The 23291-nt window shown below is 54.9% G+C and overlaps 1 protein-coding gene across 12 annotated transcripts in view; it reads right to left on the bottom strand.

Moving 5' to 3' along the window:
- Nucleotides 1-6721: 6721 nt before the first annotated feature.
- TLR5 (toll like receptor 5) overlaps nucleotides 6722-23291 on the bottom strand; it is a 19193-nt gene continuing 2623 nt past the window's right edge. For 3 of the 12 annotated variants that reach the window (XM_059412934.1, XM_059412936.1, XM_059412935.1), the window contains 6 exons: nucleotides 18654-18829; nucleotides 17801-17981; nucleotides 13624-13788; nucleotides 13218-13410; nucleotides 12088-12179; nucleotides 6722-10115 (listed from right to left, as the gene is read on the bottom strand). In XM_059412934.1, coding sequence (XP_059268917.1) covers nucleotides 7535-10111 — 2577 coding nt within the window. In that variant the 5' untranslated portion in view covers nucleotides 10112-10115; nucleotides 12088-12179; nucleotides 13218-13410; ... (1 more) ...; nucleotides 17801-17981; nucleotides 18654-18829 and the 3' untranslated portion in view covers nucleotides 6722-7534. The other 9 variants (XM_059412938.1, XM_059412942.1, XM_059412940.1 and 6 more) reach the window with 8 other exon arrangements.

Below are 23291 nucleotides of genomic sequence, written 5' to 3'. Positions count from 1 at the left end.
ATCACATACATACTATGTTGCTTGATGGGACCGACGAAGAAAGTTCCACCCAAACACATAGAATGAAAAGCTGGTGCAGCCAAGAGCCCATCCACGCCTGGGAGGGGAAGGTGGAGAGGTGTCCATGCAGTACTGCTCAAATGCTTTTTATTGACACAGGGAAAAAACCAGGTCTGCAAGACGGAGGTTTAACCTTTTTCTCCCAAGTTCAGTCACGTCCTGTGGCCATAGCCCTGGGTGTCGTGGAGAAGCTCCTGAGCCTGCAGCCCACCCTCCTCCCCTCACCACGCTGTGCCCACCCCTGCTTGTACCCGCCCCCAACCAGGACCCTCCTCTTGCTCCTTGGTCCTCAGTAGCCCCCCCCCCCAGCACATCAACGCATCTAGGCTCATCCATCTTATAGCAGACCCAAATCCTTTTCTTAACCACCCTACCTCCTAAATACCTGTCTTTTCTGCCCTCCTCAGCCAAGCTGCTTCCAAAAGCAGTCTATACTTGCTGTCTCCACTAGCCATTCCAGCACTAGTCATTCCCCCAAACTCCCCAAACAATTGCTCTCTGCTTCCTGACACTGCTCTGAGTGCATCAGTGAACTTCACGAGATAAGCCATGCCCTTTCTTACGGGATTTCCACATAGCATTTGACAGTGACCATCTATGTGTCCATCCACCCATCCACCCATCCACCCATCCATCCTTCCATCCATCCATCCATCCATCTGTCCCTCCATCCACCCAGCCTTGGAGGACAGTAGGGACAGTGGGAGGTTTCTCTGAACGTCCTTGTCTGCCTGAGGATGGATCCTCCAAAGGACCACAGGTGTCACAGTCCTGGGAGGACTGATTGGGCTACAGGACAGGGGACAGAATACCATCGACCCTGGGCAGACTTGTCATGGCTGTCGTTCTGGTCCAGTCCCTGTCCTACTCGCGTGCCCTGGACATCTCTGCATCAACAATTGCACTCGTCTGTCTCTCATTGCTGGGGTCTCCTCTGGGAACTCAGAAGGTGGGAGGGAGGTTTGTTTTCCTTCCCTAGGGGGCATGTGTGGTCCCTCCTGGGTGGGGTCTACCTCCCAGCATTTGCCCTAACCCTCCATCTGCTGCCACTTTTGGCAGCCCCTGCCACTGAGAACCACTGCTTCCCACCAGCCGCTGTGTGTCCTGCTGCTAAGAATGTCAGGTGCTGAGGCTTCTCATGTCTGAGAGACCCAGGGTCCCTCCTCCTGTGAGGGCATCTGGGCCGGAGAAGGCACTCTGAGCCTCGCCCGGGGGTGTGGGATCAGAAAGGGACCTCGGAGACCTTCTTGACACCACAGGGCTGGGGAGGGGACATATGTGGCAGGAAGACCGTGGGCTCAGCCACACTCACCCATTGCATCCACCGAGTCAGGGAGCGTGTTTTCATAGTTAACACTGAATGGACAGGATGCATTACACAGTCGTCCCACGTATTACTGGTTCATCAGATAACACAGTCGGCGGCATCTCAAATGCGATGGCATTATTTCACTTTCATTTTTATACCTAGCCCAGAATGTCGGTGGTGGTTCTGGGATGAAGTAGGTTGTCGTCTGGCTTTGCTCGGATGATGGAGGATCTGCCAACTGAGCAGAGCTGAGGTGGTGGTGGGGACCTTTGAGATGCCCGGAAGCTTAGTTTGTCCTTACCTCAGAAGCACATGTGGAGAGGCTGACCCCGGTGGTGACAGGTGGCAGGTCTGCTCTCAGGCTCCGGGGCCTTCACATGCAATGGCTGAGACACGGTGCGGGAATGGGGGATCCAAGCCACTCAGGCAGCAGTCTGGGGACAACCCTGCAGCTCTCTGAATGGGCCCTACAGTGGAGGAGAATGTGGAGTGATTGAAGGAGACCCTGCACCCTGCCTACTGGTTTCTTTAGGGGTGTCCTGTATAATGGGTTATAAGAGAACCCTGTAGGGTTTGCTTCTTGGTGGGGTAGGACCATTAGTACCAAGCCTGCCAGAACCAAAGTCAAATTTTTACACATCAACTGCTTTAAACACAGGTCAGAAGAGTAGATCTATAACCAGTTAATGTCTGCTGACCTTGCATAACCCATAACTCATGAAACTATACCCAACAACTGCCAGCCATCGAGCCATCGATCTTGGGACCTGGGACCACAGAAGGCCCCAGACCGCCACTGCCCTTCGGAGTTCTCTGTGCAAAGACCCAGCCCAGACACGAAGGCTCTCTGCCCCTGCGGCCTCACTGTCTCTGGAAGGTCAGCTGGGGCAGGGATCCTCCTGGGGAGCCAGCCAGGCACCACCCCAAACCCAGTTTGTTGCTCGCGGCTGCCATCTAGCGGTCATGTCTGCTTTCTCCATCCGCCGGTACTGGTCACAGGGTGTCAGGTGTGGAAAAGCAGATAGAGCTCATCCTAAGCCTCCACCTAGCTTCGCTGAGGTCTGCACTGTGAGGGTGAAGAGGGGTGGCTGAGAACGTTGTTGAAATGCCACTATTTTTCCTGACATAAATAATACATGCGAGGGTCCATCCTCAGATACGCAGGAGGTTCTAAGAGGAGGAAAGAGCATAGCTTCCTTAGTGCAAACAAGCACATTTCAGACCTCAGATGGGAGCGGGGAGCACGTGTGTCTCACTGGTTTTGTTGCCGGCCCCGTGGGCTGGTCCCTGACAGTCCCAAAGGGCCCTCCTTGCTTAGGAGGAGGACCCCACTGTCCCTGGCAGCAGACACCGCCCCACAGGGACTGTCTGTCTCAGGAGACACAGCAGCAGAACTAGTGAAGACCCTCAGGGTCATCACACCCGAGCAAGATGCCAAGCACCCAGACGGGCTTGGATAACATCATAAAACCCTGCTCTTCACCCCATAAAACAAGTGAGGAAACGTAATCTCAGAGGAGTTTGCCAATTTGCCCCGGAGTCATGAATCAAGTTCAGGCCCCACGTGGGGTTGAACAGAAGAGTCTGGAGAACCCCAGTGTGGACAGTTTACCGGCTGAGTCGGTCGCTCATCCTTCATGGGTCTGTGTTTCGTCCTGTGAAAGTGTGGAAGATGGCGCAGTGCTTGGGGCCATGTGCAGGGGTGTGTCCGCCCGCCGCCCGCTTTCAGGGCCTCCAGCAAGAAGCCCGGATGCAGCAGGTACAGGCGGGTGGCAGACGCGGCCCCCAACAGCCTTTCCCACCTTCACCCTGGGTCACCCGGCTCCTGATTGTGCCGGTGCTCACCACAAGGGTCCGCAGGAAAATGCAGGTGGGAGGCCAGGTGCCATAGGCTAGGGCCGTGGGGCCAGCAGAGCCTCATGCCCTTGGCAGCCATGAAAGCCATTCTGGAAAGTGCCGGATGGACACTATCCTGCAACCCCCTCACCCCGGTTAATTACCCCAGAGCAATGGGAGCAGGTGCAAAGAGCCGTGAAGGACCAGCTGCACCTGCTCCATGCGCAGCAGCCCCGTTCTGTGGGGGAGGGCGAGCCTCCATGGGAGATGCAACAGATGCCTGCTGGTGACTCCATCAAACACAGGAAGAGGAGCAAACCGCTCAATGTCCAGCCAGGTACAGGGGGTTAACTGAGTGACTGTACTTACGTGAAGTTCTAGAAGGCTCCACTCACCCGTGCTGGCAGGAGCCCTGGCCCTGGCCGCCTGTGTTGGGGCACGGGCAGGTTCTGCAGGGGAGGGGCAGGAGGGAGTTCTCAAGGTGACAGAAACACTCCCTGTCTTGGCTGAGGAAGAGCTCACATCTGGGCAGATGTGTATACAAACCCATGGACGTGTACACGTGGGATCCGTGTTCGTGTTAGAGAACCACCCACAGGTTTCCGTCTCAAACAACGGGCTGGGTGTCCAGCCTCGCAGAGAGCAGGTGGCCCGTGCGCTCTCCGTGCCCCACCTGGCCTTGACACACAGTAATTTTGTGCTGGAACCATGATCCTTGCTTCTTCTAGTGGGGAGGTGGGGGTCAACGTCGGAGACCCCCTGACCTGGGGCTCCAAGCAGTTCAACAGCACCCAGCCGGCTGGATGCCATGAGCAGAGTGCTTTCCGCGGTGGCGTCCTCGGAGGATGCTCGCTGGGCACGAAGCCCTGGCTCATCTAGGGGCTGTGCCTGTGCCAGCCAACAGCCCACACCGGACTCTCTCCTTTTCTTTGACTCCTGTGCCTCACGGTCTTCCTTAGAAGCACGTGGTGACTCCAGGCCCTCTCTCCAAAAAGTCCTCTTGTGTACAATGGCCCGGCACACAGAAACCCTGTGAGGGTTTGCTAACCTCTCCAGGCTTGGCACGACCTGAGGCCTGGACAACACTGGCCTTATAACATAGCAGCATCAGGGAAGAGCCCGGACCAGTGATGGCCAAGGCCATCAGAAACCATGAACACTGCCTCAAGGGTTAAGCCCTCAGGGCTGCTCCAGTGGCAAGCCCAGGTCAGGGCAGTGGGAAAACTCTGAGGGAACACCTGCTTCCCGCAGGGCCTGGGGCCCCAGTGAGACATGATGTCACTGAGATTTATCATGTCTCCGGGGGGTGACCTTTCTGGGGAGGCGAGATGCCTGCCCTCAGAAAACGAACACTATCTCCAGCACAAAATCAGGAATGGGGCCACCTTGTCCAGGTAACCCCGAACCACAGCGCCAAGCAGGTCCTGCAAATTCCTTGCATGGTCTGTCCATAGCACTTGCATCTCCAGCTTCGCTTGGGGTCCCTGTGGAAGCAGCAGGACTTCCACAGACAGTCACTGTTCACTTGTCGCAGTCCAAACATGACGCAACCAGCCCTTCCTCCCACAGCTCTTGTGTAGCGACACTTCGAAAGAGAAATTCAGGAATAAAGAGTGGCCTGTCGATTCAACAGTGGCCGGGACATCTGTGGTGAACAGCTCCCCACACAGAAACATCAAAAAGGTGCTTTCTAAATGTGTTTCATTAGGAAAATTACTACCATTAGGGTTTTTAAGTCAGAGGATTAGATAGGGTTGTGAAACGGACTCCATCCTCCTGTTCCAACCTACTGATCCTAGATACCCTCACCCCTGTCCTTCCACAGGTCCGGGTTTGGCTTGGAAAACAGTCATGGGGACAGTCCCCCAAAAGCAAGGGGGTACCTGGGCTAGCACGGCCCCCGAGTCCCCCACCCCATCAGGACAAGGGAATGCCCTTCCAGCAGTCCTGACGCAAGACCAGGTTCCTGCAGCGTGGGGAGAAGCACGACTGCCCCACGGGGGCAGGAAGGTTTGTCCTGAGCTGGTAGCCTTTTACCATCTTCCTGATTCCTGGTCCAAACTGATCCTACAGCAGAGCCTTAGCGCCGTGGGTGTTTTCTGTCACTGCGTTTCCTAGTACAACGCCCACAAGAAGCTGCTTCTCTCTCTCTTCCTTCGTCTTTTTTTTTTTTTTAAGATTTTATTTATTTATTTGACAGACAGAGATCACAAGTAGGCTGAGAGGCAGCAGAGAGAGAGAGGAGGGAGCAGGCTCCCCGCTGAGCAGAGAGCCCGACGCGGGGCTCAATCCCAGGACCCTGGGATCACGACCTGAGCCGAAGGCAGAGGCTTTAACCCACTGAGCCACCCAGGCGCCGCTCGCTCTTCCTCCATCTTGCATCATCCCACCGCTCCAGCACCCCATCTCTCCATCACCCCGCCCCCATCCCCCTCATCCCTCCATGGCCCCGCCTCTACCCCTCATGCCCTCTTCCCCACTCCTCCATCCCCATCATCCCTTCATCCTCCCCATCCTCTCCCCCCGGCCCGCCACCACCCCACCCTCCATCACCGCATTCCTCCATCACCCCATTCTTCATCCCTCCACCCCTCCATCCCCCCATCTAATCTCTGCATCTCCTCATTCTAGTCCAACCCCTGGTTGCTCACAGAGGCTAAGACCGTCCCCCCCACCCAGGAGTCCCGCACCATGCTGCATGGTTTGAAATGAGCCTCGGGCTCCTGGCCTTTCTGCTCTCCACCCAGCACCATCACCTCCCCGGAGCTGGGCTTCCCAGCACACTTGATCCATTCACCACACCCTTATTAAGCATGTGCTATGGATCAGGCACCATATGGGGCTCAGGATACAGTGAGGAATAAGACAACGTCCCTGCCATCAGGGGCTCTGTCTAGGCCGGTGACAAAAATCTGTAGGGTTACAGGAAAGGGCAGTTGTGCTAGGAAATTCGCCAGGAAGACGAGGAGGAAGACGGAGAGAAGGAATTCCTTCCCAAAACCATTCATGGTCTCTGACAGCCAGTGAGGGTAGGACACAGAAGGAAGGTCTTCCCACGGAGCTTATAGCCCAGAGTGGTGAGCAGCCAGACAGGCTCACAGCTCTCACAGGAAGTCACAAGTGCTTGTCTTAGGAGAACAGGTTAGGTGCTGAGAATTTAAGAGCATTCTGGGTTGGAGGCCTCCCAGGAGGCTGGGTGGGTGGGGTTTTGAAGAACACAAGGATGGATGGGCAGAGCTGGGAGAACTTTCCAGAAAGAAGAGGTGGAGGGTCGGGGTTTGGGGGGGGGGTGTTCCAGAGGAGTTAGGGCCAGGGGACAGGAAAGACATTTTGGAACACTGGGCCCTGGCCTAAGGGCGCTCCTCAAATGTGGCAGCCGAGCTGGGGCTGCTGGGCTTAGGGGGCTGTGTGTGAAGTCACCAGCAATATTCTGGCATACCTTCCTTGGTTTAAATTTTCTTAATACTTTTGCAGAAAAACATTTCTGTATTAAAATAAACATACTAAAAGACAGAATGCAAAATATACAGAGACTTTTTTTAAGATTAAAAACAAAATACAACTTCAGAGAAGTTTTGACTGCCTCCAGAAGGCCCCTCCGTGTGTGCATGCCCTTGGGGCCAGCAAGGTAACCAAGGAGAAGATCTGAGAAGCCTGAGGTCCTTGGTAGATAGCACCTGACCTGCAGATAAAAAAGCAGGCCCAGAGGGGGGTTGTCATGTGCTTGAGGTCACACAGCGCCCGAGCAACAGAATCAGGCCTGGAACGAGGCTCCCCATGTAGCACAGTGCATGAGCGGGGTGTGGGAGAGAAGGAAGGGGAACACAGGCCACATGTGAAGAAGAGCTCATGAGGAACAGGGAGAGTGCTATGGTCTCGACAAGATCCAGGTCCTCTCCAGCCAGCTTCTGTGGGGCCAGTGCTTATCTCAGACAGAGCAGGACCGGCACCCAGCAGGGGCATCGTCCCTGCGGTGGAAGCAGGAGACACACCCTCTTTTCCATTCTTCCTCCTCAGTGTTGTTCTGCAGAGCACAGGGCACCCCTTGCCAACTGAGCGAGCACCAGAGAAAGGCTCTCAGCCACCTGGGATGCCTCTCCTCGTGCCCTTCCCATGACGAAGGTGTGTCCTGTTCAGTGAGTCTGGAGAGAACAAGATTCCTTTCCATTTCCGGGTCAGTGAGACCAGGCATCATGAGGCTATGAGAATTCAGAGCTATGTTGTTTTCCTAATAGAAAAAAAAAATCAAAAAACAAAAAACCTCCAAAACAGGACCCCAAAACAGTAAGAGTTATCCGTGGCGTGAGATTAGGGGGAAATGCTCCTTGGCTAGGAGACGGTCACCACAGCCTGCAGCTGGATGCTCCCATCCCTGATGGTGTCCTTCTCTCTCTTCAGAATGTGCTGGGAGAGTGTGTGAAGGAACCAGCCCACGTCCTGGAGGTCCTCGGGCCACCTCAGGTAGTGCCGTTTCCGCACAAACCCTGCAATGCCCCGGTGCTTCATCAGCTGGAACCGGGACAGGGACCCGACGATCACCAGGATGAGGGCACCGTCCGCATCAGACACACACCTGCTCTGGGCGTAGGCAAAGGCTTCCAGGCACCACCCGTCCCGGAGGAAGTGTCGGCTCACGAGGCAGACCACCTTCCTGCTGCCCCACACGGCATCCTGGATGTTGGCGATATGCTCCCGCCCCGGGACAAAGTCTCTTTCTTCAAAGCACAGGTTGAATCTGTTCTGGGCACTATACTGAGCATCCAGGTGTCTGAGCAGAGCCCGCTGCACCCATGCAAAGTCTCTGCCACTGAAGCAGAGGTATGCATCGTATCTGTATGGCTTGGACTCGTGGCGCTCGGCCTGGACCGTGGGTAGCAGTCTGCAGGCCGCCCTGTAGCAAATGAAGCCAAGGCCCCGGAGCTTAGTAGACACGAAGACTGTCACGAGGAACAGAGTCAGGGTCACCGTGGAGGAGACGAAAAGAGACAACTGTAGAGCCTTCAAGACCTCCTCTTCATCACAGTCCTCCATGGAGACAGAGGAGAGGGGGGTCCCTGCGAGTGCGTTGGGGTACGTGCAGGAGATGTCTGCACCAGACCCAAACACGGTGACGTTGGTTTGGTTGAGCCAAACAACGAGAGAACGGAGGTCACACTCACAGATGAATTTGTTGTGTGTTATGTCCACGGCGGTGAGGGACGCCAGCAGGTTGGGGTCCAGGGTCAGGAGCTGGTTTCTGGACACGTCCAGCACCTCCAGGTTGGCAGGCAGGTCACCAGGAGCAAGTGCCATCAGCCTGTTGGAGCTGAGGTCGAGACCCCTCAGCGCACTCAGATCGCCAAGGGCCCCCGGCGGGATGAAGGTCAGGTAGTTATTGTTCAGATACAGGACCCGGAGCCGTGAAAGTCCCTTGAACACATCCCAGCAGAAGCCGGTTTCCCAGGCAAGCTGCAACATGTTTCTTCCGAGGAAAAGCGTTTCCAGGCTGAGGCTCCCTGCCGGGCCGCGAGCACGGCTGCAAGAGGAAAAGCGGTTTTGATTCAGAATGAGGACCTGGAGGTCGGGGACCTGGAGGAGGAAGTAGAGATCATCCAGATCCTCTAGCCTGTTTTCTGACAAGTGGATGAAGCTGGCTTTAAGCTCCATGTCCGGCAAGGCCGCCAGCTTATTGCTACCCAAGAAGATGGTGTCTAGGCTTGGCAGGAAAGAGATTGTTTTAAGAGCATTGTCCCGCAGATCCAAGGTCTGTAACGTTTTCAGGAACCTGAAGGTCTGACTCTGAATGATCCCAATATGATTGTTTTGGAGATCAATATAGGCTACCTGACGGAGTCCGGAGAAATCAGAATCATAAAGCTCCCCCAGGAGGTTGTAGGACATGTTGAGAACCTGGAGGCTGTCGAGGCCATAAAACGCTTCTTCTGCAATCCTGTTGATCTTGTTGTGGGCCAGTTGCAGGAGCTTCAAGTCCTTGAGGGCCTCAAAGACTCGGAAGTTCAGGGAGAAGATGAAGCCATAGGACAGGTCCAGCCACAGCAGCGTGCTCCTGGCCAGGCCTGCAAACGTGTCCCGGTTGGGGTCCCTGATGTTCTGGAAGCCAAACCCGGGCCCCATAATATGGTGGGCCAGCACCAGGGAGGAGATCTGGCTCCCACTGACAGCCCTGCTGAAGTTGCCTGTGATGTCTGCAGTCCAGCCATTGCCAGAAACATCCAGGGTCTCCAAGACCATGTTCTTGAATGGGTTCATGCATGCGCCCCAGTCCGTGGAGCCCCTGCTGTACAACTGATTGGCGGCGAGGTTTAACAGTGAGAGCGTTTTCCCTTGCAGCGGCTGAAGCTCGTGTTCACACACGACGGGTATCTGGTTGAGGGAAAAATCAATGGACTTCAGGGAATTTAATTCCCAGAATGAAGGGTGAAGGTTAAGGCTTTGAATCTGATTTTTGGACAGGTCCAGGCGAGACAAAGACTCCAAATTTCTGAAATAACCATCTTTTAATGTCTTATCAGACAGACCACAGTGGAAGAGTCTAAGTTCCTGCAGGCGGGGCAGCCCCTGGAAAGCATCGGGATGCAGGAAATCCACCTGACTCTTGCCCAGGTCCAACACCCTGAGGTTGGGCAGGTTTCTGAAGGCCTCTCTGCCGATGGTAAAGGGGGTAAACTGAGTCCCAAGCTCCAGCAGCTGCAGCTGCTCCAGGAAGGGGAAAGACGTGGTTGTCACAGTCCGGATATAGTTGAAGCTAAGCAGGAGGATCTGGGTGGTGCTGGGGACCGGCGGCACCTGGGTTAGGTTGCAGGATCGATACAAGGCCCTCTGGCCATCAGAGGTGCAGGAAGGAATTGTTAGCACAGGGCTGACCACGAGCACTACCCCCAAAAGAAGGTCCAGGTAGCCTCCCATGCTCCTGTGGGGAAGGAGGGAGGATGAAAACACAGTCTCCCCGAGACCCCGCAGGCGTGGCCATGGCTTACATGTCCATGTAGATGGTGCTCTTCTCTCTGACTTGCACTGCGGTGCAGGGTGCTGAGCACTGTTCTAAGCCCCTCAGAAGTACCTGACCTTTACAACAAGTCCCCATTCACTCGTTCATGCAATCACTCATTCAAGGTCTGCCGAGGAAGCTGAAGAAAACAGCAGGCAGAGACACATTTGTGTTCCCCTCCCCCCTCCCCTGCCAGGAACCACTCTTCCCCTGCCAACGGCTCCGTGGCAGCTCCCCACCTACCCTGCCTAGGGCATGGGCCGTCCACACCGCTGCCCTCGCTATACACACATGGCCTGTCGGATCACACAAACGCTGGTCCTCCTCACCCTCCACAAGCATCAGACACGGCAGGTCAACATGGCCTGCCTGATGGGGTGGGCAGGTCTCAGGTCAGGGCATCCCTACTTGCATCTGGCTTGTGTCCCCAGCCCTACACCAGGTGGAGAGAGGCCCCACCTCCTGTGCCCGGGGCGCATTCGGCTGGCTCTCTGTGGAACCTCCAAAAGGAAGGAAGTACTCTGTGACTCTCAGGAGGGAAAATGGGGCGAAGGTAGGAGGGAAACAGGAAGCAGGTGCGGGTCTGCACAGAGCGTTACCCCGCTGCCTCAGCAGCAGCGTCCTGTGGAGCTGGACCCTGACTCTGTGGAGGTTTTGCTCCGCCTTGGGGTTGATCTGTGGTGGGGTTTCCATGGAAACCCTGAGGCTGAGACACCTAGATTACAGCAAATCAGAAGTGGGCGTTGGGCGCCTGGGTGGCTCAGTGGGTTAAGCCTCTGCCTTTGGCTCGGGTCGTGATCTCAGGGTCCTGGAATCGAGCCCCGCATCGGGCTCTCTGCTCAGCGGGAAGCCTGCTTCCCCCTCTCTCTCTGCCTGCCTCTCTGCCTACTTGTGATCTCTCTCTGTCTATCAAATAAATAAATAAATATCTTAAAAAAAAAAAAAAAAAGAAGTGGGCGTGGAGCCGGAGTTGACTCCAAGCCTCCAAACCGCACATTTACTAATGAAGGGGAAGAACTCCGCGGAGCGAGATTGTCGACCAGGGCCCCTCATTTCTCTGCCATTCCCACCTGAGGCCGAGGCAGGGGAGCAGGGCCGCAGCAGCAGAGGCCCCTCACCTCCCATAGGCCACTCGCCCTCCCTGGGGCCTGGAGACACCCCCACCCCCACCGCCCGGCCCCATCCCCGGCCCCATCCCCGCTCACTTCTGGCCCCTCCTTGTCTTCCCCAGGTGGCTCCCCTCCTCCCACTTCTGCAGTCTGGCTCCGCCTGTCTCCCCGAGCATCATCTGCATGTCTGCCATGTGCTGGGCGCTGTTTGGGACACAGAAGGGAGTGAACAAACAGACCACACTCTTCCCCGCAGGCTTGTTATAGTGCAGGGAAGTGGGAAAAGGGCGCCACTCAACTGAAGAAGGAACATCAACCATCTACCGGGAGCACGGAGACCAGGACTGCCAGGGCAAGGGGCCGCCAGCTGTTTGTGGAGTGGCCAGGAGAGCACCTTTCCCCCCTCCCCCCCGCCCCTCCTCCCCCCCCCCCCCCCCTTCCTCCCCCCCCCTCCCTCCCCCGCCCCCTCCCCCCCCCCCCCCCCCCCCCCACCCCGGCGATGATGTTTTGAGCAGAGACAGGAGGAAAGAACAGGAAAAGGAGAGGCCCAGGGTCTGGTGGGAGTTCGTCACACGGGGCTCCATCTGCATCCTCCAAATCTGTCCAACCTCAGTACCTTGGCACGTGCTGCTTCCTGTATGCCGCTCCCATGGGTAGATCTCACATCCACACTTCCTCAAGAGTCTTTTCCCACACTCACTAGTTGCAACAACTCCCCACCCCTGACTCTTTGGAAACTACCCTGTGTGTTTCTGTGAAAGCCACGATCCCAAGCCCTCAATCACCTTGTGCAGCCACGGGTTTCCTTGTCTGCTGTCTGTCTCTCTGACGGCGATGTTGCTGTCAGTGCACCAAGCGTTGGGAAGGATGTGTGCTGCTAAAAAGGAGAAACAAAGGGGAATGAGTCACCCCACTGGCGATCTGCGGAAGGAACTGCCTCTGCTAAGAAGAAAACTGCATTTTATCCACGAATTGTCCTAGAAATTCAGGAGCTCCCGATGGGGAAGCCGCCTCGGCCAGAGCATCCCGTGAGCATGTGGGAGGCTACAGGGGGTTCTGATCATGGAGAGGAGATGACAGAAGCCTCCCAGGGAGCAAGGAGGCTGGTTGGGCACCCGCAGCAGGGGGCTGTCCCACCAGGCCACCGCAGGGGTGAAACCCATGCTCAAAATCACCTCAGAGCCTGACTCTCTTCTTGGGGCCAACGGCATGTTGCTCGCACTGTTTTCCTAAATACTGACTTTTCCAGGTACATGACCACCTTGTGAATCTAGGGAAGCTTGTACCTTTACCATTTGGAGCTTTAGGGGGACTTATTCACCCTTCCAGGAAAATCCGCAGGCCCCGGGGTGGGGGGACGCCTGGAACTGTGTGGGTACACATGCATGTGTGTGTGTATACGCATGTGTGCTTTGTGCACACACACGTGTGCACAAGTGTGTGCACTCACCTCTGCGTGTGTGCACGTGTTCACAAGGGTGCCGCACATCTGTCTGTAGGCACGTGTGTGCACACGAGTGTGTGCGCGTGTGTGTGAGCCAGTTTACTCAGCCCTCATTTCTAAATGTCAAATGTAATTTTTAAAAAAGTTTAAGGAATGTCCATTGAGTATTTTCTTATGACTCTTAAATCCAGTACATGAAGGGGAGAGTCCAAATCATTCATTTTGCCTCCTCGTGTGCAGCTTCTATTAATTTGTCATAAATAACTTTCCCTTTAATTTCTTTTGGATATTCCTGTTAGGGCACCTTATGTTGATCTCATTAAAATTATGCATATGGGTGAATTAGATTAGAGCTGTGATTCCATTTCAAAATGGAAAAGTTTGGGGATTTAAACATTTGTCGTAGAAAGCTGCTGCATTCATCCCTGCGGCCCAGAGGCAAAGCTTCCAGTCCCTCCTGTCCCTGCTCACCAGAGGCACAGGATGATTAAAGCCGGAAGTTCTTCCCTTGCCTTCCACCCACGTAGCTTGCGGTTCTCTCGCAGGGATGATCTCACGGAGTCCTGATAGCAGAACTGCCTCTTCCTTCCTCAGTGAATTTCTTCTGGGTTCAGGTAGGCCTTGGAGCCAGTGTACTTGAGTTTACAGTAGACACACCTGCATTCTGGGAAGTGGGACTCAAGTTCAGGGTGATCTCGGAGGATAAAGTGGAGACCCACCAGAAAGCAAGTAGGAACGGGTGAGGCCAGATGTGGGGTTACGGCCCCACAGCAGCCCCAGAAGAGCGCCAGCCCTGCGCAGCCACCAGCTCTGGGACAACACCATCCCTGCCTTCCCGATTCCTGAGCAAACCAGCCCTGGAAGGGCAGCCTGGCACCTTCACGGAGAAGAGATGAGAGACTGCGGGTCTCTGGTGGTGACCCGCATCGGGATCGCGCCTCCTGGCACATGCTCCGGGCTGCGATTCCAGAATCTGGTGCAGCTGTGGTGGTCCACACTGGGCCACGCAGTGGGAGACGTGGTTCTCAGGAGGGAGATTCTCCTAGAAACACACAGAGATTCTCAAATGTGCTTAGAAGGAGGCAGGAAAAATACAGAGGATGTGGGAGACACGAGGTTAGGGAAGACCACACTCTGTTTCCTGCAACCTTCTTCCTGTCTCACAATGGGAACACGGCCCTAAAGCAACAGGCAGGGACACACGTACGCCAGCCTCCCTGCCCAGCCGCAGACCACACTCTACAGCAGTTCTTAATACTTTGACGTCATGGACCCTTTTGAGATTCCCATAGCTCTGATTCCTTGATCTCCAAAAATGCATATACACATAACAAACCAAACTGCCCCTAGCTTCGGGGCTTCACAGACCTCCTGACGTTGGCTCCTTCCAGCTTATCACTCACGTGGAACAACCAGCACATTTCACCTTCCAGAACAGGGCTCAGAAAACGTTCTGCAGAGACGCCTGGGTGGCTCAGTCCATTAAGCGTGTGCCTTTGGCTCAGGTCATGATCCCAGGGTTCTGGAATCGAGCCCCACATTGGGCTTCCTGCTCGGTGGGGAGCCTGCTTCTCCCTTTGCCTTTGACCCTCCCCCTGCTCATGCTTTCACTCCCTCTCTGTCTTTCTCTCTCAAATGCGTAAGTTTAAAAAAAAAGAAAAACAACAACAACAACAAAAAAAACCCTTTAAAAAAATCCTTTAAAAAACGTTTTTTAGGGGCACCTGGGTGGCTTAGTGGGTTAAGCCACTGCCTTCGGCTCAGGTCATGATCTCAGAGTCCTGGGATCGAGTCCCGCATCGGGCTCTCTGCTCAGCAGAGAGCCTGCTTCCCTCTCTCTCTCTCTGCCTGCCTCTCCATCTACTTGTGATTTCTCTCTGTCAAATAAATAAATAAAATCTTAAAAATAAATAAATAAATAAATAAAAACGTTTTTTAAAAAAGTTCTACAAAGGGCCAGATGGTAAATATTTCAGGCTTTGCAGTCCGAATACCACAGTTTGCCAACCTTTGTCCTTGAACAGAATAGAAACTTTGATTTCACAAATAAGGATTTTAGTGAGTATAAGACAAATGTGTCCTGGTACCAAACCAGCAGTATTTGCAGGAAGAGCTCACTTGACCCCCACACTGCTGACTGTCTCACAGCTGCTATTTTGTTCAAACATCAGAATGAATTTGTAACCAGACAGAAAACCCCCTGCAGAGACATGCAAGCAAGAACACTGGCTCAGAATAACAGAGTCAAATTTCCTAGTTTCGATTTTGCCTTGTTCCAGGCAACTGCTTGCCTGGAGTCATCCCCCAAATGCGTGTTTCAGAGCTTGGCCCTGAACTTGCGGCGGTAACGAGTGCTATACGGGAGCCCCACACAACACACTCCAAGATGCTGAGCTGTCAGGTCTATGGTACAGTGAGATGGGTAAGGCCAGATTTTAAAGAAAATTATTTAGGTGTATGTTGTACCACAAAGGGACTATGCAGACCGATTATCGTATGAAATGCAGGAAGGTGTGAAACACTATTTCTACCTCTGAAGGGGGCTTTGGGGGTCAAGCTCCAGGACAGGTAAGCTGACAGGTGTGGGGAGGTGTGACTGCCCAAGTGGAGGGTCCTGGAATGGGAGCCAGAAGCCAACGTGGGTTGAAGTAAATTCGAACAGGTCCTGTTGCAGGGCATGTCGAATCTAACAATGAGAAGCAAGCTGCGAAGTTGCTCCAGACCCCGTCAGACGTCCACGAGAAGGTGGCAGGCAGCACGCAACAGCAGGTGTGGACAATCCGAGACAGAAGACCAAGGGCCTCTACGTGGGGCAAAGCAGGGGGCGCAGGAAGGGTGTGCACACATGGAGCAAAGTTCAGAGGACCCACTCACTTCTCCCCAGGCTCTGTTGCAGAGAGCGGACACCTAGAGCTGCTGGGAGCGGCAGGTGCAGGACACGGACATGCGCTCCTGAATCATTACAGAGCACAAGATGGACAAGCCTTACGGTGTTAATGGTGTGTGCATCCGGCGACACACGCGTTCCTCCCCCCAGAATCCCATGCTACACAAATTCACGCAACAGAAACAGGGATTCTGGGGAGAGGGGGCTAGCATCTAAATCTTCCCCAGTGGTACCGAAAAACCACCTGATAGAGAGAAGGTAGCACAGTCACAGAGGTGTTATATAGCTGTGAAAGACACAGGACAGTAGGCCACCTCCACCTTCAGGGCCGCAGAGCCTGTGTCCCAGGCTTGCACTGAGCTGAGGGAGACAGGGGGCACAGGGGATCCCTGGAAGCAGGTGGACCACTGTGACAGCAGATGTGCGTGGGGAACCAAGGTCCGTGACAGGTTGCCAAGTGTGTCGCGTTTATTCAAATGTGGGGTGGCTCAGCTGGGCCCGGTTTTCTTCATTTAAACCTAAGAAACTACTCACAAGCTCACATGAAATCCGCACCTCCTAGCACGTGAATCAAACGAGATGGTTATTCATACCACGCACTACATCAGCAGGGACTGTGCTCCAGTTCAAGGCTAAGGGTTCCAGTTCAGGAAAGGTAGAAGCTGCCGTGTATCTGGGAGCCTGGTGAGCCTGCAGGATGGGCTCAGGGACCTGCTGGGTCTGGCGTGGACTCAAGATCTCAGAGGCTCAGGGACCTGGGTGCATCTGTTCCCCAGCCCTGGTGTGCTTCCACTTCAACAAAGGACAAACAAGCAAGGAAAGTCTCTCCCGGGATGGCAGGTCCAAGTCCCTGGGGAGCCCAGAGGAGGAAGTGCAGGGACAGAACACAGCCTTACAACAGGCCTCTGGACTCTCAACAAGGGTGAATTTTCTGCACACGCAAACCGGAGACTCCCTGGTGTAGATGGAGGGTTCTTGAACTCAGCTGTCCTTCGAAATCACCAGAGACGTGAAAACAGTACAGGTACATGGGTCCACACCAAGAGATGGTTTAGTTGGTCTGGGGACAGTGGGGACGTCCACTGACAGATGAGTAGGTTGACAAGACGTGGCATCCACACAATGTCCGAGTCAGTCTTGATGCAGAGGAGATGCCAATGCTCGGTGTGACCTGGCGATCCTCAAGGACATCATGCCCAGTCACAGAGGCCAGAGACAGCGTGAGTCCATGTACGTGCGCTAGCTGGGGTCTGGACTCTGAGGGCCATGGGAGTGGCACGGTCAGTATGGCCCATCACCCCTGCCAAGCACTGTTAATTATGATAATGAGAGTGGGGGGAAGAGAGCCAGCAGCCCTCCCATTTCAGTCAAATCCACTTAGCTTTGATCCCAGCCATTAAGGGAGCAAGTGCCCTTTCCTGAGCTAATGGCTGGGACAGCAGACAGGCTGGCTAAGCTCAGATGAGTTCTGGGCACGTCTTCACACTTAACCCCAGCCAGGGGGGGCCCCTCAATCCTTCACAGACCCTCTTGGTCCTGGGCCCTGTAAGCACCCAGAGTCTGAGCTGGGCTGGTGGTGGCCCACAGTGGGCAGTCACAGAGGTCTCACTGAGAAAAACACTAAGTTCATTTCCAAATGGGGATGGTGAGAGTTTCTCCAGAGTTCACATAGCAGGGAAAATCCCGAACTGTATCTGAAGGCAGGTGTGGAGGGCTGGGTCCACCTTGCACAAAGGCTCGAGGCCAGGACACCAAGTGGAGTCAAAGGACACGCGTGTTTACCAGCAGAACACGGCATCCCGCAGACACAAACCTCCCAGGGGGCACCTGGGAGGCCACACTGTCCTGAGGGCCATGTTTTTCTAAAAGCCATCTTTCTGTAAATCAGAATTCTGCTGCTGAGGACAGGTGTCCTCTCTTTTGTTCTCTGCCATGATGCCAGCAGCCAGGACGTACCATGTGGCAGGTGTCCCCTGAGTGACTGAATTCGCCTCATCCCGCCTCTGGGCCATCCCTCCTGCTCTGAGGCCACCACTCCCCTCTCCCCCACCCACGCAGGCACTGTTGCCAGCATGCTGGGGACTGGTGTGCATCCTCTGAGTCCCTGAAAGGATTGGTCTGGGCGGGAGCCGATCCGGTCATGTCCCTCTTGGCAGGGAGCACTTACCTGTGAGCGCTACACCATCAGCATCCGAGAGTGAGTCTGTCCCTTGTTCTTCCCACTCATCTGGACACAGCTGGAAATATCCCTCTGGGCACCTGTAGCACTCCCTCCAAATTCCAAGCCCATTTGACCCTTGCCAATCTTTGTTGTGTATTTCCATCTTCAGCCTACATATTCTTCAACCCTAGAGCAATAGGCAAGGTCAGACTGGGAGAAGCCTCCAGTGTGACCTCGGTGCAGCTGGTGGCCAGTCCTGCGAGATTCACCCCAGGACACTGCCAGCATCGACTCCCCTCCCCTCTGGACATGGCTCTGCCCCCACCCCCACCTGGGCAGGGCGGAGACCTCCCAGCTGGTCCCCCAGTGACACACGCCCCTCTCACTCAGCTCTGGTCGGCAGCCTCACTGGCTCCTTGTGCCCCTGGAGGTCACACTCTTGGGGGCCAAAGGCTTCAGGGCCAGGTGCCACGGACTGTGGATGAACTCAGCCAGCCTGCCCACCTGGTAGCAATCTGGTCCTCTGCCCCAGACCTAGGCTGCAGTCCTGGGACCTATCCTCCTGGACCCCAGGCTTGGAGGGCTTCTGTCCATCCCATGGGCTCATCCAGGGTCAGCTCCCCTACCAAACAATCCTCACGCCCCTCTGGGCCCATTTTATCTCCCTGCCCTGATGTGCCAGTCACACCCGTATGACAACATATTCATTATGTCATGCCTGACCCCCAAGAGTGCACAATCCTTGAGGGCAGGGACCCCATTTTTATTCATGCTATATACCTGAAGTAGTGTAGCTTAAACACCCCAGTATTATTCCCTGCTGATTCTCTGAAGATTTATTTCCATCAGGAACACTCACCTCCAAGGCCTAACACAGGGAGCTCCAGACATGGCCTCCTCATTCTAGGGGCCCAGGCCCCCGACTGTTCCACTGCTTCTGTTCCCGAGACCACAGGAGCTTCATCAGTGATGGGGGTGGTCAGCTAATTTGGTAAAATCAAGAGACAGGGCTTTGCTTTTCCTAAAGGAGAGAAGCTAATTAAGGAGGAGAAACAGAAAACGTTATTCATGTGTTTTTCTTTTCTTTTTTGCTTTTTAAAGATTATATTTATTTATTTAGAGAGAGAGAGAGCACGCATGAGCAGTGGGGAGCGGCAGAGGGAGAAGGAGAGAGAATCTCAAGCAGACTCCGCACTGAGCACAGAGCGGGACACGGGCCTCAATTTCATGACCTGAGCAGAAACCAAGTCAGATGCTCAAGGAACGGAGCCTCCCAGGGGCCACTGTGTACTGTTTTGCTATGCCATACAGCGATTGTCTTTGTGGAGGAATTCGCAATTACAGCTGGGTCTCTTATGGAGCAGAATTTTAATTGGAAAAAACCAAGACCGTTTTGTGAGTCAAGGCACGTGGAACTTGAGAGCTGAAGGTTCCTGGAAACCTCGGGCCCAGCCCCTGTTCAGAAGGTGGCTGCCGGAGCCAGGCAGGCAGGCAACTTGCTTCCCTGGGACCCCAGAGAGGGAAACTCTACCCTTTCACAATCAAAAGCATTCCTCACGGAATCAGAGCGGTGCTGAGGAAGGGTCTTGTGGGACCTTCCATGAAATCCCTGCCGGCATTTGGCGACTGAGGCTCAACCAAGCCAGGGACACAGGGTAAGCTCACTGCACCGAGGTGAGCACGGGACTTGCGGGTTTCTGCGGCAAACGCGAAGGTTGCCATCAGAGTGGGACACTTCTAAGCAGGCCGGCTAGGTAAGTTAGGGTCGAGTGAGGCAACACTGAGGAAGACACCACCAGGGCTCAGATGGAGAAGTAGGGGTCCTGCCGGTGGGAGATGTCTCGCGCTTGGCCTCGCTGCAGACACGATCTCACCCATGCTCAGAGTGGCCCGGCGCTTGCTCCAGCTCACGCAGCTGTTACACTGGGGACTGGGGCTTACATCCAGCGGCAAACTTAGTCATCATTTTGATCTTCCAAAATACCCAAAGTGGAATACACCGGGAAGCAGGTAGAGAGCCTGAGTGGGTGCTCTGCACAGAAATCACATGGAGACCTTGCTGGTTAAGCTGGTTAAGTCAGCAGGCTGGGCTGGGAGCTGAGAGTCCGCCCTTGGAGCAAGCCTCCAGGAGATCCTAACCGGGCGGGTTCCCCGACCCACCACCGGCAGCCTGAGTGGCAAGTGGCTTCTCCTCCGTCACTGCTCACTGCTGACGAGATGCTGCGGGATCACTTCTGAGTTCGCCCCCAACTCTTCGCAGCCCTGAAGGTGTAGCATCAAATGGTTGCAAAGGGGGACCAGTTGAAGCCTCTGGGAGGGGGTGGGACAGGCCTCACGCGTTCAGGCGCAGCGGAGCACACAGGTGCGCGGGACGCTCCCCCCCCCCCTCCCGCCTACCGGCAGGGGGAGGCAGAGATGAGCTCCGCGGGCCCGCAGGAGGCGCACGGGGAGCGGGGCTCGCTCCCACCCGGACGTCTTCTTCCCCAGCCCGGTCTCAGAAGGGACTGTCCACCCCGCCCACGCGCGCTCGGAGCTCTACATCTGATGGGCTGGGAGAATCGGAACGAGGACCAAGTTTGCAGCTGGATTCAAGTGCTGGCTACCAGTTTAATGGACGTGTGACCTGGAGCAAGCGCCTCGCCTCTCTGAGCACCAGTGCAATCATCCTTGCACTGGCGACAGAAAGTGTACTTCCCCAGGGACACCCCCGTGCCCAACCCAGAGCAACCGGTTACTGACACGAAACCCGCTAACGCTTCTTGCCTAAGTACACAGAAGACATCATTTATCCGAGGGCACCTCGCTGGAAACGCGCTCCTTCCCTTTAGGAACCACCGAAGGAGAGCAATGAGAAGGAAACAGAGCTTCTCCCAATACTGGGGCGATCTGCTGCTTCCCTTTTCCGCCCTCATAGGAAGTTATGTAAAATCTTGCCTGATGGCCTTTAATGTCTTCAGGAAGTTATGTAAAATCTTGCCTGATGGCCTTTAATGTCTTCAGTGGTGGTCCCCTCCACACCACTGAGGCATGCAGAGGCACCCATATTCTGGAGACAGAATGTTGCAAACCCAACAAAATGGCTTCTCTTCGGTCTGTTCATTACACATTCCTTAGTACAGGTTTAAAACATCTGACTGAAGAAAGTAATTCCATTTGGGTGATTTTTAAAGACCAACAACTAGCAGGACACCCTTTAAACTCCTTGAGAATAGAGAGCTCACCAAGGAACTGAATATCCCTCTCCATCTGCAGAAAATTCACATCTGAGGCTCTCACAGTGCCCCCAAATGCAACGTGGTAAAGTCAGCGTGCAGGCGGCCAAGCAAAGTGCCTGGAGGGGCAGCTGCAAGGTCCGGAGCCAAAGCCCCCGGCAGAAAGCTGAGAGGCGCCCCATTGCACCCCCTGAATGACAGACCTCCGCAAAGGCAGAAATTATCGCCATTGTGATGTAAATTGAGGCAGCTGTCCGGAGGCACAGGGAAGGAAAACCTATTAAACTTTGATCTGTTAGACTAGGAGAATGGAAATCGAGAAGAGAGATTACACTGTGCTTGAGAAGGGAGGGTGAGGGGGGAGCCAGGCCAGGAGGAAGGGTCCTGGGTCTCCCCAGCCAGGGGCAGGGAGGAATGTGGGAGGGAAGATTTCACTGGTGGCTCTGATTGGACTGGGAACAGGGCCGGCTGGGGAACACACCCCTGCTCTCAACCCTAGGGAGGTTCATGAGGTGGGATCCACCCTGGGCTGACTGCCCCGAGGCTGGGCTCCATTCTGGGTGGGGTGGACTTGGCCAGAGACTTGGCTCCAATTAGCTGTGGGTGGTAACTTCCAAGATGCAGGGCCCCAGGGCAAAAGCCCTGGGCAGGGAGAGGGGAAAGTCAGGTTCTTATCCTCCTATGGCCACCATCTGGGCATCCTTGACAAGTTTAATTTCCCTTGTCCCCTTTCTGTATGCTTATCATGATGAGGGTGACCTGGAAGCCAGGTGTGTGGCTGGAGAAGCTTGCAGGGTCTTCCCACTTTTGTATCCCAAACAGGGGTCAGATCTCTTATCATTAAGACAAACAGCATCTTCTCCTGATTGGATCACTGCTCCCTTCAGGACCAGTCCCTCAGACTGGGAGCCTTAGAAGGGCCCCTTGTCTCTACTGCCTATTAGCTGGCCTCTGCTGGCCCCCCACCTTCCCTACGGGTGCCCCCTCCTGGAGACCACCACCTCCTCCTCAATTCTTGTCTGAATCTCCCCAGTGTCTTCTGTAGCATGGACTCTTGGGCCCCTGTTTCTTTTATCTTTTCTTTTCTTTTTAAGATTTTATTTATGTATTTGACAGAAATCACAAGTAAGCAGAGAGGCAGGCAGAGAGAGAGTGGAGGCAGACTCCCTGCCGAGCAGAGAGCCCCATGCGGGGCTCGATCCCAGGACCCTGGGATCATGACCCAAGCCGCCTCCTTTATCATCCTTGACTTTGCTCCCGTCTTTCTGTCATTCCATTTTCCACCTCTCCCTTCTCCTCCCCCCACCCCCTGGCTCATGGATCCCCTTTGCTCCCACAGGTTGGACTATCCCCAGCACTCATGCTCCCAAGTAACTGGCTCTGGCCTCACCTGGACTCAGAGCGAGAAGCATGTCAGTGGACCCGTCTCTCGTGACACCACCATGCTCTGCCACGGGAGCCGTCAGCCAGGGAGAGCAGCAAGCCGTCTCCACAGAGGCTGCCAAGCAGCATGGTCAAGGGTGGGAGGGAGCCTAGGCCCCCATAGGCAGAGTGGCTGGGAAGGTGCAGCTGTGAGCTTGTGGGACCGGTGGGGCTGGGGCTAGACAGGCTATTCTGCTGCCAAGAAGGACCTGCATTCTGTCCTGGGGGCTGTGGGGGCTTCTGGGGTTTGTACTCCTGCTGCTGCACTGAACACAAACTCCTCAAGCCCCCTGGGATCTGGCTCTACTAAATGTACTCAGTCTCACAGTCCCAGGAAAAATGCTCAGCCCACACTTTCTGCACCGAGTGGGTAAGGCACTTCCCTGTGTCCTGTGTGTGGCTGGGCTGCAACCAAGGATTATTTACCAAATGCTTGCTCTGCGCCAGCACCAGCAGTGGCTCAGACGGTCCCTAGATGAGGGAGATGTGGCCCTGCTGCAGGAAGTGGGGCAAAGACCCCTCCCGTCTGAAGGGCAATGGGGGGTTGGGGCAAGAGCACCTACAGAGGTCCATGCAGAGAGCAATGGAAGCCAGAGAAGGGGCTCTCCAGCTCTGCCTGTCTTCATTGGAGAAGGTACTCTCTGACATGCAGAGGATTACCCAACAGGACACCCTGAGCAGGAGAGCAAATGCTGTAAGGGCCTATTCAGCCAGAGCAGCCCCACCCCGGTTGAACTGACATTTTGTTGTAAAACTTAAATTTACCTTGCCCCCCACCACCAGGGGAATTTATTTAAAAGCAAGTCTGGGAAACATGTCCCAGGTAACAAAGTCCAAGTACAAGGGTGGGTCAGGCCAGGTGG

This window comes from Mustela nigripes, chromosome 10 (assembly GCF_022355385.1).
Source record: "Mustela nigripes isolate SB6536 chromosome 10, MUSNIG.SB6536, whole genome shotgun sequence".
Lineage (NCBI taxonomy): Eukaryota > Metazoa > Chordata > Mammalia > Carnivora > Mustelidae > Mustela > Mustela nigripes.
The sequence above is the reverse complement of the archived record's forward strand: the minus strand, read 5'-3'. Positions and strand labels throughout refer to the sequence as shown.